This window comes from Mercenaria mercenaria, chromosome 18 (genome assembly GCF_021730395.1).
Source record: "Mercenaria mercenaria strain notata chromosome 18, MADL_Memer_1, whole genome shotgun sequence".
Lineage (NCBI taxonomy): Eukaryota > Metazoa > Mollusca > Bivalvia > Venerida > Veneridae > Mercenaria > Mercenaria mercenaria.
The window spans coordinates 39,792,457-39,811,003 of NC_069378.1; the positions used below are offsets into that span (position 1 = coordinate 39,792,457).

Here is an 18,547-nt window from a genome sequence, read left to right on the forward strand (position 1 = left end):
AATTGTTGTGATCATGACATTTATCACGATTTTGTTGGATCATTTCAAAGACTGGCAGCAAGTTTTGTTAGACGTGTGAATCACTAATAGTCACTGATGCTGTCTTCCTAAATCAAGATCTATATGTAATATAACGAGTATAATTATGCATGCACCAACTTATTTTTTTTTTTATAAAATTTATAAATATTTAGATAAAAACAACGGGACTTTAATGTATAGAATATCTTCATAGAATATATCAATGCACTCAACCTTAAACTTATTTTGCCCTGAAACACAACATCTGAACTGAAATTTGTTAGCATATTATTGCAACCTTCTCCTTGAAAAATCTTTGAAATGTCGTCATTCGGCACTTTCATCTAATTTCAAATAGTTTTCGTAATGCTAAAACGATTATGATAAATACCTGTGTCAATGACGCAATGAAAAAGGTTTTAGTACCGAAGCTTAAATCAATATTACTGCTTGACTGTGCTGTATCTTGTTTAAGTACCTTCAGCAGTTATTATGACAGATGTGGCTCTCCAATAGCACAGGAGTATCATAAAGATTTTTTAACTTATTATCTGACAAAAAAGATTAAATGTTACGTACTGGAAGTTGATGCTGAATACCATTTATGTGAAATAATGGAATAAATTTAGTTAAAGTTAATAAGAAAGTTCCACACAAATTCAACTTTACCGCTGAATGAAAGCAGTAACAAAATCCCATTGGACAAAAATAATGGAAGTTAACATGATAGATAATATCAGTGTCAATAGTAGTTTTGACGGTCACCAAATATCCGAGAATGTCCATTCCACATGGATCAAAGCAGCACAAGTTATGAGAAGTGTTGTTATTCCTGTGATAGCTGGAGTCGGGTTGGTCGGTAACACTCTGTCACTGATGGTGTTCTTGTCAAAACGTATGAGAAAATCACCTTGTTCTGTGTTCCAGGCGGCTCTGGCTATAGTGGACAATACTTTCTTGTTTGGTTTGCTGATAACTTGGATAGACGGAGAATGCCATGCTTTTCTTACAGTTGACTTGGCTTGCCAACTTCTGATATTCATTACATATGTGACAAGTTTTCTGAGTGTTTGGTTTATAGTAGGATTCACATGTGAACGGTTTGTTGCTATTTATTTTCCACTCAAATGTAAATACATATGTAACTCATTTCGGCAAAAGGTCATTGTAGTAGTTCTAACATTAACAGCTTTAATTATGTATGAATTCAGTTTCTGGACAACTGGAATGGAACAATGGAATAGCTCTATGAAGTGCAACTTTAAAACCGAGCATTATAAATTGTTGAACATTGTAGTGTGGATAGATACTTTTTTGACAATGGTTATTCCATTTATACTAATTACTGTGCTAAATGCATTGATAGTAAGAGCCGTTTTCAACAGTCCAGAGAGACAAGAAAGTATTTCCTTGAGATCTTTATCTTCTAACAGTGCTTCAATGGAATCAAACGAAAGAAGAATCAGAACTCGGCATCTTGAACAAAGATCTTCACAACAGCCTTATTCCTCCGCACTTCAGCGAAACGGTTTTGGACATTTCGGACACAGATCACAAATACGAGTGACAAAAAGATTACTTCTTGTTTCATCCATGTTCTTATTACTGAACCTTCCCTCCCATATAATGAGACTTCACAATTTGATTGTTTCTGCAACATCAAACACTGTCACTATCACTCCACGTTTTTTCTTCCTTCAAGAACTCACACTTTTGTGGTACTACACAACGTTCAGTTGCAATTTCTTTTTGTACGTGCTTAAAGGATACAACTTTAAAGAGACGTTATTTCACGTTCTCCGCTGTCGAAAAAGCAAGGAAAGTTTCAGAAAGGAAATGTTATCAAAATTCAAATCTACTACAGGAAACCACGAAACGTTTCATTAGATTTAAACTATGCTGATCATGTTTCTGTTGAAAAGATGTGCTAGAATATCAATTTGATATCTGATTTTCGTGACGTCACTGATGCCATCTTTTTGCATGTCATGATTTATTTTGAAATGCTTGTATAAAACAAACATACCTGAAACATGTTTCGCAACGTTTAGCCAATTGGGGATTTTACCAGCCCGTGCACTTAGCTGTACTCGGCGGCTATACAGATTCGAAGACTAGTCAGTGCATTCATTTGTCTTGGTGACCAGTGTATGCAGATGTATTCGGTGATCATTCGTGCACAAAGGCGACTCGGTGACCAATTAGGCATGCAGGCGTACTTGATGACCAAGTAGTACATGCAGGCGTACTCAATAACCAATTAGTACATGCAGGCGTACTCAATAACCAATTAGTACATGCAGGTGTACTCAGTAACCAATTAGTGAATACATACGTAGTCGTTGGTCAACCAGTGAATTCAGGCGTAATCGGTGATAAATCAATGGATTCAAGCTTAGTTGATGACCAGTCGATGAATGCACGTGTAAGACGATCATGGGTACCTTAATAGAACCACCGACCTTCCGTAAGTCGGCGAAGTTTCTAACCTACATCAGAGAGGAGCAATTTATTCGAAACTTAACCATTCTGCCACGAGGGCGCTAAATATACTTCATGACATCTAGTTTGGAATTACACAAAATGTAGTTTTACTGAACTGATTTTTTTGTTGGATTTAACGTCGCACCGACACATGATAGGTCATATGGCGACTTTCCAGCTTTAATGGTGGAGGAAGACCCCAGGTGCCCCTCCGTGCATTATTTCATCACGAGCGGGCACCTGGGTAGAACCACCGACCTTCCGTAAGCCTGCTGGATGGCTTCCTCACATGAAGAGTTCAACACCCCGAGTGAGGCTCGATGAGGGGCAAGTGATTTGAAGTCAGCGACCTTAACCACTCGGCCACGAAGGCCCCTTTTACTGAACTGAAAGAAACTTAAGATTGACGTACGTCATACATATACACGTTAAATTAACCTTAAAATAGATAATTAACTCTGCGAACTTGTATACTTGCGGCTTTCTATTACGAAGAAAGCTGTTTTGAATTCAAATATTTCCCTTTGTATAAATTCACCGTATCAACGTGATCCAGTTAACTTTCAAAGAGAGAATATATTGCGTTTCTAGTTCAAATCTGTTTAAAAAACCAAAATGTTACTGCTGATTTGTAAGATATTAAAGGTAATAGAGATATGAGTAAATATTGAAGCAGTTCCAGTATACAGAAATAAAATTGCAGTAAATCCTGAAACTGAAAAGCCAAAACACCTCTAATGTGTATCTGGTAAAACTTTTTTAAAAGATCAAGTATTATAACATATCAGATCTTCTGTAAGCTGATTAATACCAGCCTCTCGTTAAAACATACTTGTACAACATTTAATCTTGTAAGATTGTTATAAACATTGTTAAATAATTTATCATTATAAATAATAATCATAATTTAATATGATTACTCGTATGGTCGTCAATAGGAATGCAAAAAATATTGTTCCAGTTTAATGTTTATCAGATTCACCTCATTTTATCACTGCAGTTAAAAATATGAAAAAATATTTATTAAACAAGCAAATTCGATGAATTGGAATCCCCCGCCGAAAGGGTCAGAGTTGAGGAATGGCAAAAAAATATATCCAGCAAAAAGTTAAGAATGTTACCAAGAAGCAAATAATTTCATTAGTCAAAATCAAATTAAAAGAAAATGAATGGTTTGTTTGGGTGGGGGGTGGGGTGAGGATACAACAGTTTACATGTTGATTATAAAAAAATGATAGAAAACGAAAAATGAAAAAAAAATAAAAAAAATTGTGGGGTGAGGGGGAGGGGGGTGACCAAGGTAAGGTGGTGACCAGGTGTAGGTACACAGCATCACATGTTTATAATAAATGTTCATGGAAAAGAATGAAAGACGTTTAATGATATTCTTCCAATTGGTTGGTTTGTTATGTACAGATCTGTGGATTTTTAAACAATTAACGGGCAATAACTATATGGAAAATTGACCAATCGAAAAAAAACTTGAATGGCATCCTCGCAGTATCTTGGTTCATGTCTATTTCAAGTTTGATGAAATTCTACCTGCTAGTTACTGAGAAATGGCTGCAGACGGACATTTTTCATTAAATCAAGGGCAATAACTCTGAGGGAAATTTACCAATCAAAAAAAAAACTTGACGGGCATCAGCGCAGTATCTTGATTCATGTCTATTTCAAATTTGATGAAATTCTACCCGTTAGTTACTGAGAAATGGCTGCAGACGGACATTTTTTATTAAATCAAGGGCAATAACTCTGAGGGAAATTGACCAATCAAAAAAAAAACTTGACGGGCATCATCGCAGTATGTTGGTTCATGTTTATTTCAAGTTTCATGAAATTCTACCAAGCAGTTACTGAGAAATGACTGCGGACGGACGGACGGACTGACTGACGGACGGACAACGCCATTTCAATACCCCCCTCCCGATTTCATCGGCGGGGGATAATAATCAAATATATAATATGAGTTTATAATATAATTCATCTCGCAAAGATTAAACACCTAACGCTTACACATCTCAATTTGAAAAAAATAATTTTCATCTAAAATCACCGTTTATCTCCAATGATTTCAGCACAACCTATGCATTCGGCGTGCGCATATTTCTAAATTTAAACTACGCTTATAAGTAATTCGGTCTAAAATAGTACTGTGATAACATATAATCTACAGGAATTACTAGAATGGCAGCATTGCATAAACTTTTGATACATGTTCATTTGACGAAATCATTAGCCATGAACTAAACAATGTAATTGTTATATGATGTGCAGATGAAAGCGTTGGTCTGTAATTACCAGTATTATGTTACATTAACCCTCAATTAAACAATGTAATATTTTTAAAGCCGCAATGAAGTTTTTAGAAAATCCGGTACTAGTTTTATTAGACCTAAATAAAGATTTCAAGTTAGACCAAAAGACATTGTCGATCCTCAGGTATTTACACTGAAACTATGACTATTGAAGATAATTATTTTATGTTCTGCACATAGATGAGACTAACCAGAAGCAGGACCCGCCCGCTTAGTTCAGTAGGGAGAGCGTTGGTCTACGGATTGCGCGGTCGCGAGTTCTATCATCGGGCGGGGCGTATGTTCTCCGTGACGATTTGATAAAAGACATTGTGTCTGAAATCATTCGTCCCCACCTCTGATAATTCATGTAGGGAAGTTGGCAGTTACTTGCGGAGAACAGGTTTGTACTGGTACAGAATCCAGGAATACTGGTTAGGTTAACTGCCCGCCGGTACATAACTGAAATACTGTTGAAAAATGGCGTTAAACCCAAAACAAACAAACAAACAAACTAACCATAAGCGTCAAAGTTTTCAGTTTCTGTCGACCAGTAAGTTTAACAGTTTATTTACATTTTATGACCTTTCGGCAAAGGCTTTACACACATTTATTGGACATTGAATATACAATAGGTAGACCGCATGTGATTGCATGGTTAGCGGTTATATTAATGCACATAAAGAAACATCAAGCACCCTACAGTTTTCTTAATAGAAACTCCTTACTTACAGGTAAATGGCCCTCGTGGGAAAGGTCATTTTTGATGTAAGCAACAGGCTGAATAATTTGACATTATAACCTCAATTAAAATTATTTAATTAATTACATTTTTTTCGCAGTTATTGATATATATTTGACGAGACAGGCTTGTTTTTGGGAAATATAAACCTTGTTTCGGACATTTATTGTGGGTTTAATATATTACGTACATGAAGGCATTAACCCCCTGTTAAGGTGTAATTACCTCATATATATATTACCTAGATGAAGACATTGATTAACTAAACAATATAACTACTTGTAATATGTTACGTAGCTGAAGGCATTGCAGTCTTAAATCTTGTCTGACTTTTTTTAGTAAACAACAATGCTTCACAAACAAATATGCTGTAAAATGCAGAAACAAAACAATTTATCACATGTTTTCATTGCATTAGTTTCTGATGTTTGATGTAATATTTTTGTCACCGTTGTGTGTGAAATAAATATTTCCATTCCTGCATCTTAGTTTTGTTTTCAGAGGCAATATTCCTAAACTATTCAGAGGATTATCGGCAATACTTTATGGATAATGGTGAGGTCCACAACCTTTGCTAGGTTATTATGCCAGGATAAAAAATCAACAAACGTTTTATTGTTGTGTTTTTCCCTACTACATGGATGCCCCCACATACTGTGTCATCCTCTATATAGCCAAAACTATCAAATGGTCATAACTGCAATAAAAATATTTACAGAAAAAATATTTTCTCTATGTTGATCTACACATCAAGCTTGTTCATTTATGAAAGTTTAAAGCAAATCAGTCTTATAGTGTGGGATGAGTTGGACACACTATACCTTTCTCTCTTTTTTCCATATAGCAAAAACTATCAAACGGCCATATAACTGTGGTAAATATAGTCACAGTAAAAACCATTCCTTTCTCGTGATCTGCACAGCATGCTTGTGTGCGAAAGTTTGAAGCATATCAGGCCAATAGTGTGGGAGGACTTGGGCATACAAGATATTTCTCTATATTTTATGTAGTAAAACTATCAAAGGGCCATAACTGTGGTAAGAACAGTCACGGAAAAAGCCCTTCCATAATGGTCATCTTCAAATGTAAGTTGTTTGTCTGTGAAAGTTTGAAGCAAATCAGGCTAATGATGTGGCAGGAGTTAGACACACAAGATTTTGACGTACGGACAGCAGCAACGCTGTCGGAGGAGGGATTATAAACTGATGCATTTGAAATATGCAGACGACAAAAGCCTATATGTGTTCCCAGCCTTATACTCAAATTTAAGCTTTCTAATTACTAAAATTGAAATTACTTGCATAATAAATTATCGACGATCAAGCATCCACTTTGGTCATAAGAAAGCTCATACTTGCATTGAAAGTCCTTTAGAATGCAACCAAAATATTAAAGGCTTACATGTAAATGTTATGTAAAAGGTACATCCGTGCGTCACATGTCCATGCTTTGACAGTCTCATATCTTAATGACTGCCAACATTAGCTTATAATGGTAACACAACTATCGGTTGCTATGGACTACTTTATGATATTTTTTTAGGGGGGGGGGGAATTTAACGTCGCACCGACACATGATAGGTCATATGGCGACTTTCCAGCTTTAATGGTGGAGGAAGACTCCAGGTGTCCCTCTGTGCACTATTTCATCACGAGCGGGCACCTGGGTAGAAATCACGAAACTAAACATGTGCAAACGACTGTAAAAACATGAAATCAAAGCTGTGAGAATTGAATTGAATCAGGGTCAAGTTACAAATCTGAAAGATCTCCTTTATAGAATTGGAAAATAAAGCTCACAGTGAATGTTGGACGTCAGGCAAAAAAGTGGTCTAATGCTGTTTTAGTAGACACACAATACTAATTGACTATGGTTGTCCAATCAATGAAATGTTGTAAATTACTGAAAATAATGTCCGTAGATATAATCATTTATATGAAAAAAGAAGGAACGAAGGAAATGTATGAAATGTATTGGTATCATGCAACACGTTCCAGACCTCGTTCTGAAACCGTTTTTTTTTTTTTCGTGAATATTCCGGTCATAGTTTGCGTTGATCCAGAGAGTATCTAGGTGGCAGTATAAATATATACATAAACAATTAACTATAAATGATTCCTACTGAAAAGAACATTTTTCTAAACTGTTTTACAGCTTTGCCTATTTATAGATTGTATCAACATTGACAAAATCCTGGAGCTTATGAAGCCGACCAATGTCCGGTGGTCGACTAATGAAGAGGTAGTATTGCACAAAGGAAGTCCCTTAACTGAAGCAGATGTAGCTGAGAGTGTCTTTTTTTATTTTGCTGTATGATTTCATTACGGTAATGCAAACAGTGAATTGCATTTCGTTTTTCTGTTACGTGATTTCATCAACTTTTCCATGCCCAAGACGGAATGAATAACTCACTAATAGCTTTTTTACTGACACCTAGAGAAAATTAAAGCAAAATTAAAGTTTTCATTTCATCATGTCATTGAACCAGACCTGCAGAAAATTGTCGAATTTCTCTTTAAGTTCTATTTCAGTTTCATTGTTTCGATTTTCTTCTAGTCCTTTTACTTTTTAAGGATGTTTTATTATTTCTAGTTCTAATACTACCTCCAGTTTCCTTTTCCGCTGCATCTGTCGTAAAAAGAGATTCAAAGCGTTCCGTGATAACTTCAAGTATTGGCATAGAGTGTTCTTTGGTATACATTGAATTCCCTTCAGCACTTGCATTATCAATAAGACTATTGCTTGAACTTTCAGAATTCATTTCAGTAAAATTTGGTAAGTTTGTTGCCGAGAAACTACTACTTTGATAAAATGAGTTTGGCGGATACTTTGTTGCTGAATGCAAGGAGTTTGCTGAAGGGTGACCAAACAGTCCTGCCGTGGGTAAATTTGGTATATTTGAGAAAACCGGTGAAACATTTGACTCAACATTATTTGCGCTTAACCTGGTTTCAACGGATTCCAATTGTTCATAGTTATATTCACATATTGAATTCGTCTCGAAAAAACTGTACCAGGAAATGTTACAGGTGTATTGTAAGGTTGTTCAGTAGAATCAACTCCAGCGTTATTGCTGAAGTCAACTTCCAATGATTCATCAGACCAATTGTTAGAACCTATCATATCATCACTGGAACTGTATTCTTCTGTAGTATCACTTTCTGGACTAATATCGTCATCTACTGTTTCTCCTGAATCTGAATTAAATGCCATTTCTTCACAAGATTTTGTTTCATGCAAGCCTAAACAGTCGAAATCTGGAATGCCGCAATTAATCAAAGCCATGTTTAAGGATTTCCAGGTTGCTAGAACACGAAAAGGATGGGTATCTTCATCATATAGCTAACAGTTGGCCTTTGACACCTGAAAACCACCAAAATGAAACACGTGTTCGTGTAACGAAGTAGACTGTGATCAAATGAAATACCGTCTCCTGTGATATTTCGGAAATGTCCGAGAAACATTATATATAATACATGAAAAGTAATAACAAATATTACTGTATTCGTCTCTTTGGAAGTTTGTTATCTACTTTCACTTTGATTTCCTTACTAAGTATTTTAAATGTTTTGCAGACTTATTTGTCTTATTTTTCCTGATTTCCTAATATCTAAATAAATGTATTAAACTATGCTTGGTTTGTCTTCAACGGCTGTAGGTATCTGAGAACAGTATGACACAAATCTTGAAATAGTGAGCAAGTAAAATACTGTAATTAAATATCAACTTTTTAAGTAACTTACCTACATGTACTTCGTATGGTCTTGTTTCGGTTTTACCATCTTTCTCTGTTTTCTAGTTTATAAACGTCCTTGTTTCGGTAGCCTTAATATGCAGTTTGTTTACATAACATTAAATTCGTTTGAAAGTTTAAAACCTATTATCATATGTTGTAATATAGAATCGTTTTACTATTTCAAATTGATAGGTATTTTTCCAAACTTAAAAATAAATCATACTGGTTCTAAAACCCGTTTATCGTAATTCGTAACCGTTTCACGTAACTCGTTCTAGAGTCAATATATTTTTTTTTGTAACAAAATCATTGAAAATCCTGTCCCGGTGAAATTATGTTTAATTTCGCGTAGACAACAGGAAAATTTCTTTTGTGTGGTATGGACAATATTGAATTGTGCATGTTTCATTAAAAATATTTACCCTAAGTAGAAGGAAATATTCAGTAAAGTTGATAGAAGTGTCAGCATTAGCATCTTTCCGTTGTCCCTAAATTATTTTTTTTAAATGCCAGACAGCTTATAGGACTGAGAAAAGTGATGAAAATATAAAAGGTGACGTAAATATTGAGAAGATATATGAAGTAATAGATAAACATGTCAGTGTACCTATTGAGTATTATGTCGGAAAACATGTTATTGTAAATTTTAATGTCAGTCTTGTAACAGAGGCATGTTTATCCAGTGTATTTGTAGAGTGTATGAGTCAAAACGGTAGAATCAGTGAAAACTGTTTCTGTTAGCTAAAAAAAGTTGAAAGACCAGAATTGGTATCATTTGCACAATGTCATAGCTTTTGTCGGCTGTGTAAGCATTCCTGGACACAAAAAACAAGTACAAACTTGATGACAAATTATGGATGATCTATTTTTCACACTGTTGATCAATATCAATATTTTCATAATGGAAAGCATCCATATTGACAGTTACTATTTATTTCTTAAACTCTATTCAATTATTTTTCATCTTCTTTCAGAACATAGATACCAAATTTTTATTTATCTTTTTTCTAAAAGAAAAAATGTGTATGAAAAGTTTTAATCCTGAAATATTTCCTTTCTGTAACATAGGTAATTCCTAGATGCAACATACACTCCAAGAGTGACTCAAACGAACGTAAGGACTCAGTTCAATACATTTGTTTCCGATCCATAGTACAGTTAAGCTCAGCAAAACATTAAGTTTAAGTACAAGTCGTGATTAGGTTCAAATTCTTGAAATAAATTAACTAGATTTCCTTGCTGTAGCACAATGGTTTCTTTCATGTAACAGGCAGACCTAAAATGCTGACACATGTTTATTTTATGGATACTGTTAAGACAATATTCAGTTGTTGTGTATTTTGAGTAGTATAGAATTGTTTTTATTTGCTTTAGTTAATCTTTTACAGTTTGTTAAAATGTTCAATCATATCAAATATGTTGATTTTCCTTACTGTAACAAAATCACTCCTTGGTGTAACATCAGTTTCCTTGACGTAACATGTCTCTTGTTTCAAATAATTTTTATTGTCATATAATGAACAGCAAACATTTATGCATTAAGCAGTAAACAAAAGTCAAACTATGACACAAAATGAAAGACATCATTGCATTATGTATATAGCTATGTAATAGAAACAAAAACGAAAAAACACAATATCATTTTTTCCAAAAAAATTATTTAGTGTAATTTCAGACCCTAATTGAAGTTTCAGATTCGTTTATATTATATTTTGACATTATTTTTAAACTACAAAATTCAAATAAAAAATTGTTACATCAAGGAATTCCATGGCGCTTGGTCTATTTTAAAATTGATTGCTGCACTTCATACTGTCAATTAAGGGTCATCTAAGTGCATTTTGAGCAGAAGGGTCCCGTATGAACATGTACGTATGAATCATTGGCCTGTTACAGCGGTTCTTTATTTTCACAACTATAAGGTCACAAATGTTGCAAAAAATATATTGACTCTCTAGCAAATAAAAGCTGATCGAGTCATTTTTATTTAACATTTCTATTCGTTTAACTGAATGTTAATATGATATGTATATTACATAAGCTTACATAGTTAAAAACATTTACATATGCACTAGAACATTATATTTGCGGATGTCTCTCACCCGACCTGCCATCCTATAACTGCTTTTATTTCATGTAGGATATTTTCATTTGTTTTGCATTTCATTTCGATGTTTTGTAAGTTGTCTCTGATTTTTTTTTAATTTGTGTGTGTATCAAACTCTTCCCCCCTTATTTAAAAAAAACAACATTATTTCCCATATATTTATTCTTGTATTTCTTTCACGACGAAAACCCGAGGAGATGGCACATTAGGTCACCATAGATTAAGGAGTCTTTGTACATTTAACGTCGCACTATCTATCGATGATTTGGAGATACAGTCCGCAACAAACAATATCCTCTTTTGTTTATGTCCGAATACTGAAACCGTTCCGGTAGCTATTTTGTCAAATTGTTTCTCAATCTTTAAAAACAAAATCAGAATACCCTTGGATCGGTCGTTCATGTTAACTGAATCTTTTAATGCAGGGATATATATCTTTCTTTAGAAAAAAAAGAAGAAAAAATGAAAAAAAGAACGGATGTAATGTTTGCATTCGTATATTTGTACTGTAGTGCTACTTTAACATGTTAAATAAATAGATATAAACAATAAAATCGTTTCTCTGGACATTAGCAAATACTCATACTATGGACATTATCACTTGAGAGCGATGTATAAACTTCAACTGGATTTATTGAGGTATAAAAAGATGTACACGTCTAATATTGCAGTTTGTTCACTTCCGAAGATATTTCAAAATAATTTCAATTTTTCATAGTTCTAACATTCGTAATAATATAGAAATGAGTGGTTCTGTTGAAGAAGCCATTGCTGATACTTCGAACGAAGATTTACTTGAGGATTCTGATATAGCCATTGCTGATGGAGAGAAATCCCTGGCGAAAATGGCAACTGAAGATGCGGGAAACCATTCTGATCATCATTTCAAATATTCTAACGACACGTCGGATCTTCGATTGATTGTGGAAAGGAAACCTTTATATGTGTCTCGTGTTGTATTATCACTAGTTTCGCCGATTATGAAAAGGTAACATTCAGCAAAGGCTTCTATTGCTATTCTAGTAGTTCAGTATTTTCTTGTAATGTTCATTTTTAATGCCACGTCGTTACTTCAGCGCTATATCTGCTGCCCGGTCCGAGTGAAGGAAAAATGGATTCGAAGAATCTTGTAACTAGAACAAATTATTTAGATTTTCTCTTTTGATGGAAGTAACATTCAATAAGCTAGAGAACATGATATTTATGTATCATTTTATATTTGGCAGCCTGTTTGCAATAAAGGACGCAGAGGACACTGTTGAACTGCCACTGCCAGGAAAGAAGTACACACACATGGTTCAGTTCTTGAATTGTATCTACCCAGACATCCTAGCTCCAATAACAGGTTATTACCTTTTCCTATTCTTGTTGCATCTTTATCTTTTTCTGATTAATAATTATATTCTATGATTTGTTCACAAAATGTTCTTGCCGCAGTGCTAATAAAATCTTTATATTCCTGACTAAAAAAATCCTGAAAGAAATTATATCCTTGACATTAAACTGAATCTTTACCTTTAAATACTTTTAGTTTACGTAAAATCCCAGTCAAACTGTCGAAATTATGCGATGTAAGGGAGGACTCCTGCTAGGCATAATTCAGCAGAAAACGATTTTCATGTTACTCGTTATTTTCATTTGATTAACCTTTAATGTAATTCTATACTGACATCTAACAATTTAAGCCTTTCAAAAGGCTACATTTCGGAAATGTCAAAGTCAATAAAAATATCTTTAAAAAAAATCGAATTACTTGTTTAAAATCATGTAGATTTTTTTTATAAAGAACCCGCATGTCTTATTTCATTAAGTACCACCTCAGTCCATCAGTTTCCTCATAGCTTTGATAATCTATTTGAGACATTAACTGATTTTTTTTATTTAAATACATTTTTTACAAAGCGGTAACTAATTGTTATTAGAAAGTTCAGACTCAGTACTTCAATTGGAGGCCAGGGAAAATACCTCACTTATTCATTACCCTATGAGATTGTTTACCTAGTTAATCCTGTTACTAGGAGCAGGGTGTTGGCTAAATCAAAATAAGTAATGCAGCTTTACAACAGCGGCTTATAATATAATCTTTATTGGTACTTTCAATTGTCACCAACAGAATCCATTTAGCTGGAATTTACGTGTAATTTATACTATTATCTTGCGATTTAATACTTTTATCACAGACGTATGCATAATTATATTTGCCAAAATTGTAATATTCTTTTAGAGTTCTTCAACTTATCGAGAACGAATAGTAACTGATAATGACATGATAACATGCTATCAATGTCTAAGACGGTATTTAGTGTAGAATGTGTCTTTCTTTCACATGTTTGATTCAATATTATAAATATTAGGCACTTCTTTTCTTTTAGAGGACAATGTGGAAGTAGTGCTGCCACTCGCGGATGAATTCCAAGTTAGAAGACTCGTCGAGAAATGTGAGGAGTTCCTGATAAAGGACATTGAGGATACTGCCCCAGCATTACATCCAGAGAAAATAGTTCGCTACATGAATATATCAGAAAAATACGGGCTTGAAAACTTGCAAAAGTCCACGTTCGAAACTGCAGCGAAAACGCCGTCCAGTTTGCTTGAGAACGTTCGTGAATTCTGGGACTTGCCTTCTGTAACGACAACAAGTGTATTCATACGCCGTTTAAAATTACTGGAGCAGTCTGGGAAGGCTGTTCGGACAAAAGTGAAGGAAATACAAAACCATTGTAGTTTGTACCATAAAGGGGAGAGAAATGGAGAAAGCGTTTGCACTAAGTGTTACGCCAGTATTGGGAAACATGCGCAGTCGGAACTAAAATATTTTTGAGACAATTCACATTATACAAAAGACAAATAATGTAGTGTTTCCGAAGATATTTTAACTGAATATCATTATCTTGTTGTTATGTTTGTTGCAACTGTTTAGGCACAACTATGTTTTCAGTAGGCAGGTTAGAAACGTAGAAATATATTAAATGTGATTTCAGTTGCTTTGAATGATAGCGCACGAATCACTTTTATACCTTAAAAGATCTGAGTTTTACATATAGCAATGTAATTTATTTATTAATTTTCCTTCGTAGACATATATACGCGTGGAAAAGCAGATCACTGTAAGTGATCAACTGTGAAAGACAAAGGTCTTTAATTGTGAAACTGCTGAATGACTCTCAAGACTTAGATTACAATGTCGTACTGCATGTATTTCAATATGATTTTATATACTTTTTGAGTGTTTAGAGAATGTCCAGAAGTTAATGTCTAGCCACTGAATGGACTTCGAGGATCTGGTTCCAGCTGGCAAGCACACAGCAGATTCTTGGTCCAAAGGTAATCTTTGAACACTAGCATGAACACAAATATCTACAGTTACTTACCTGGCTGAGAAATGAACAAAGCATTTGGGCATATTGTTTTCGTTAAGTTATCCCACATTTAGTGCTTTGATTTGAAAAACAATTTTCAAATCGCCATGCCGTTCTATATGATTAAATTGCGAAGAGTTTATTTCTTTCAGAGGATGAAAAATAAATCCAATAAAAACTCATTCGAAAACGAAGATATTTCTTTTACCTGTGTTACAGTTAAGGCACTGAATTGTTTGAGAAGCGTCACAGAAACAACAGCTAAGGTGTCACGATTTCACATAACTTAGCGCATGAAAAATATGTAAATTTGTCAGTTGAGTATCATGTGTTGAAAGACAAGACAAGTACTTCTCAAATCTCAACGACACCAAGACGCACCTGATACAGTATATAGTTCTACCTGTCTGTATAGTTTCTTACGAAAGACTGTAATGCATCATTTCAGTCTGTCTGTTATGCTACTGATGAAGAAAATTTATGCATCAAGTGAAAAACTCCATACAGATCAAATGTTGAATAGTCTTCTATATTATTCGACCTGGAGTTAATTCAATATGAAATGATCTTACTGCGGTCATCTTCAGTCAGTTAAATATTATAGATACCGCTGCAAGTATTGAAATCCAGAAATCTAATAGTGTTCACACTCAGAATGACGTTCATGTAAACCTCGATAGTAATGGCAACTTTCTCCAAGTTACTGACAGCAATAATTTAGTGTGTCAATTTCTGGAAACTACTGATGACTGATTTTTCTGGAAGACGACCGAAATTGTCCATCAGACTGTCCAAACTGTTTGTGAATCGTCCACTAAGCGTGTCAGTTTAACCTTGCTGAAACAAAAGACATTGCAATCCAATGTAACATAATCGGAAGATTCTTTGTTGACTTGTTTGTAACCTCTTATATAAATTAAAAAAATCTACCTATCTATCACACAGAAAGATTTAAAAACATGTTTTTCTCCACATAAGGAAGCATGCAGCATATATAACATATATACAGAGAGACATCAAGCTGGCACAAGTTTGTAAACAACAATAAAAAATGAATAAATCAAACAATATTGAATAGTGCAAGACCATACAATATTTACATTTACACAAACTGATTGTGTGCAATTTGATTATACTTATCCACCTATTAAATTTCCATAAATTTACATTTACTGAGATTGAGACTATCACAAATTTTAGACATATTCATTTTTGTTCATTTAGTTTGTATTTTGGTGAATGGTGAAACGAAATGCAAGCAATTACAAACTCACACAAATATGGTTTGTGCTACTTTGCGTGATATGAAAATACTGAAAATACATCATTCAGAATCCATAAGTTTGTCGAAAAGAATACGATCACAAAATCTATCAAAAACTCACTTGATCGAATACGTAGACAAAATCTTTCAGTACATGTAATACCATTATTGTCGCCTGCAAGATCACCGCTGACACAGCGACGCTAATCGCCCGTTTTTATCGCTAGCAAGGCAATGGACTAGCACACGTATATCAGTTAGGTATATTAGTCATTGATGTGACATCGTTCATAACGCTCCGCTGGTCACCCAGATTGCGGAATCTGTTACTGGACTGTCTCGCCATAAACGCAGGCGAACTACAAAGCTGCTTTTTCGGGCAGTGGTGAAGGCAGTGAGTCGCCTAAAGGCTACCATTCCGTTGCTAACGAGGATGATGATGACAACAATTGTCGAACTTTATACAAGGCTGCCTACATGAGCTCGAACATAAATACTAGTAATTTGGATAGGAACAGGCCCAGGCGGGATAACTTATCAGCTTTGAAGTAGATTTGTCCTCGACGAGATCAGATACTGACCCTTTTAATCGCCCAAACGCAGTCGCGTCCCTGAGAACAGTATAGTTCAGTTTGGATTGATACGCTTATGCCCCGACAGGTTGACACTTTGAGCGATCGTTTTACTGAATGCTGTTAAGTTAAAGTCAAACTGCAAATATCATTAAGCTTATGACCACGAGAGTATAGATGGACGGCAAATGCAACATCGAAACGCTTAGTCACCTTCCACCTCTGCGCGTTTAAAAGAGAATGCCAAAGCAATATCTAGATAGATCAGTGCCGAGACTAGCAGAATTAAGGCCGATTGCTGGTCCCGACCACACGTTGCAAACACCGATATACATGCAACAGTCCGGTACGTAGCGACCGTAACTGGTCTGGGTATCCGCGACCAAAAAGGAAAATAAAGTCTGTTGTAGATATATGCTTCAGGTCACTTTGCGGACCTGCCGGAGGCCAGTGAGTTTAGACGTGTCATGCAAGGAAAAACCTTTTAAGGGTATCGTCAAACGCAAAAGTCATGAGATCGTTGAATGGGTTTGCTTTAAGAGAAAGCGATTAAAGACTGATGATATAATTCATATGTTATGCCGTACTTGTAAATGCAAAGGACATCGGACAAAATTCTAGAGAGTTTGCCTTATTTCAAATGCAATTTCATGATTATAATAACTGATAATTTGATATAGTGGCTTCTAATACTCATAAATAAGTTATATACCTATTAAACTGTCACAAAAATAATTTTTGTTTTATATTTGTTTTGTTGAAATTCTAGCATTTTTTATACTAGGGATCATATTTTCTGAAAAGAAAAACAAACAAAAAAAAAACAAGAGCTGTCCGTAAGACAGCCAAGCTCGACTATTCGAAATATTGTTATCCCAGAAGCAGGAAAATATTACCCAAAAAGGTTAAATATCAAAAGAGTTTTAAGTTCAGAAGGGGACATAATTTGACCAAAATTCATATCAGAGTTATGGGCCTTGCTGCTATCAACTAGTTTTATAACCCCAGAGACACATGTTAAGTTTCAATTCAATATCTGCATTAGTTTTGGAGATAGTAACTTACATGTAAAACATTAACTAGAATTTTCTAAGTTCAAAAGGGACATAAATTGCCCAAAATACATGTCAGAGTTATGGTACTTGGCCCAGTGAGGTTGGTAATTGATCTAGAAAAAGAAAAAATAAGTTTCAAAGCTATATGCCTTTTAGTAGTAGCTGTATGTACTTGCACGCAAAACTTTAACCAGGATTTTCTAAGTCCAAAAGGGGACATAATTTTCTCAAAATACATGTCAGAGTTATGGGACTTTACCCAGTGAGGTTGGTAATTGACCTAGAAAAAGGAAAAATTAAGTTTCAAAGCTATATGCCTTTTAGTAGTAGCTGTATGTACTTGCACGCAAAACTTTAACCAGGATTTTCTAAGTCCAAAAGGGGACATAATTTTCTCAAAATACATGTCAGAGTTATGGGACTTTACCCAGTGAGGTTGGTAATTGACCTAGAAAAAGGAAAAATTAAGTTTCAAATCTATATGCCTTTTAGTAATAGCTGTATGTACTTGCACGCAAAACTTTAACCAGGATTTTATAAGACCAAAACGGGGCATAATTTAGCCAAAATGAATGTCAGAGTTATGGGACTTGCTGCTATCAACTAGTTTTATAACCCTGAAGACACATGTGAAGTTTCAATTCAATATCTGCATTAGTTTTGGAGATAGTAACTTGCATGTAAAACTTTAACCAGAATTTTCTAAGTCCAAAAGGGGGCATAATTTGCTCAAAATACATGTCAAAGTAATGGGACTTGACCCAGTGAGGTTGGTAATTGATCTAGAAAAAGAAAAAGTAAGTTTCAAATCTATATGCCTTTTAGTATTACTGTATGTACTTGCACGCAAAACTTTAAACAGAATTTTCTAAGTCAAAAAGGGGGCATAATTTGGCCAAAATGAAGGTCA

At 34.7% G+C, this 18,547-nt stretch overlaps 2 protein-coding genes and 1 long non-coding RNA gene across 3 annotated transcripts; 2 read left to right on the forward strand and 1 right to left on the reverse strand.

The window, feature by feature from the left end:
• The first annotated feature begins 615 nt into the window (after positions 1-615).
• LOC123538132 (neurotensin receptor type 1-like) lies at positions 616-2,090 on the forward strand. Its single transcript, XM_045322098.2, has one exon. It carries the CDS (start codon positions 697-699, stop codon positions 1,906-1,908), a length of 1,212 nt encoding a protein of 403 aa, XP_045178033.1. The 5' UTR covers positions 616-696; the 3' UTR covers positions 1,909-2,090.
• A 5,042-nt stretch (positions 2,091-7,132) lies between these two features.
• Positions 7,133-9,519, reverse strand: LOC123538913 (uncharacterized). The gene is made up of 2 exons (XR_008368269.1): positions 9,288-9,519; positions 7,133-8,907 (listed from the first exon to the last, which is right to left on the reverse strand). It is a non-coding gene; the product is annotated as an uncharacterized LOC123538913 (long non-coding RNA).
• A 2,219-nt stretch (positions 9,520-11,738) lies between these two features.
• On the forward strand, positions 11,739-16,095 carry LOC123538572 (BTB and MATH domain-containing protein 38-like). Its single transcript, XM_045322768.2, has 3 exons — positions 11,739-12,375; positions 12,614-12,732; positions 13,760-16,095. Exons 1-3 carry the CDS (start codon positions 12,131-12,133, stop codon positions 14,206-14,208), a joined length of 813 nt encoding a protein of 270 aa, XP_045178703.1. The 5' UTR covers positions 11,739-12,130; the 3' UTR covers positions 14,209-16,095.
• Positions 16,096-18,547: the final 2,452 nt, after the last annotated feature.

Coding starts and splice junctions, on each gene's coding strand:
- LOC123538572 (XM_045322768.2), top strand. CDS start 12,131: ATGAGTGGTTCTGTTGAAGAAGCCATTGCTGATACTTCGAACGAAGAT. Junction 12,376..12,613: donor GTTTCGCCGATTATGAAAAG/GTAACATTCAGC, acceptor TATATTTGGCAG/CCTGTTTGCAATAAAGGACG. Junction 12,733..13,759: donor CATCCTAGCTCCAATAACAG/GTTATTACCTTT, acceptor CTTTTCTTTTAG/AGGACAATGTGGAAGTAGTG.
- LOC123538132 (XM_045322098.2), top strand. CDS start 697: ATGAAAGCAGTAACAAAATCCCATTGGACAAAAATAATGGAAGTTAAC.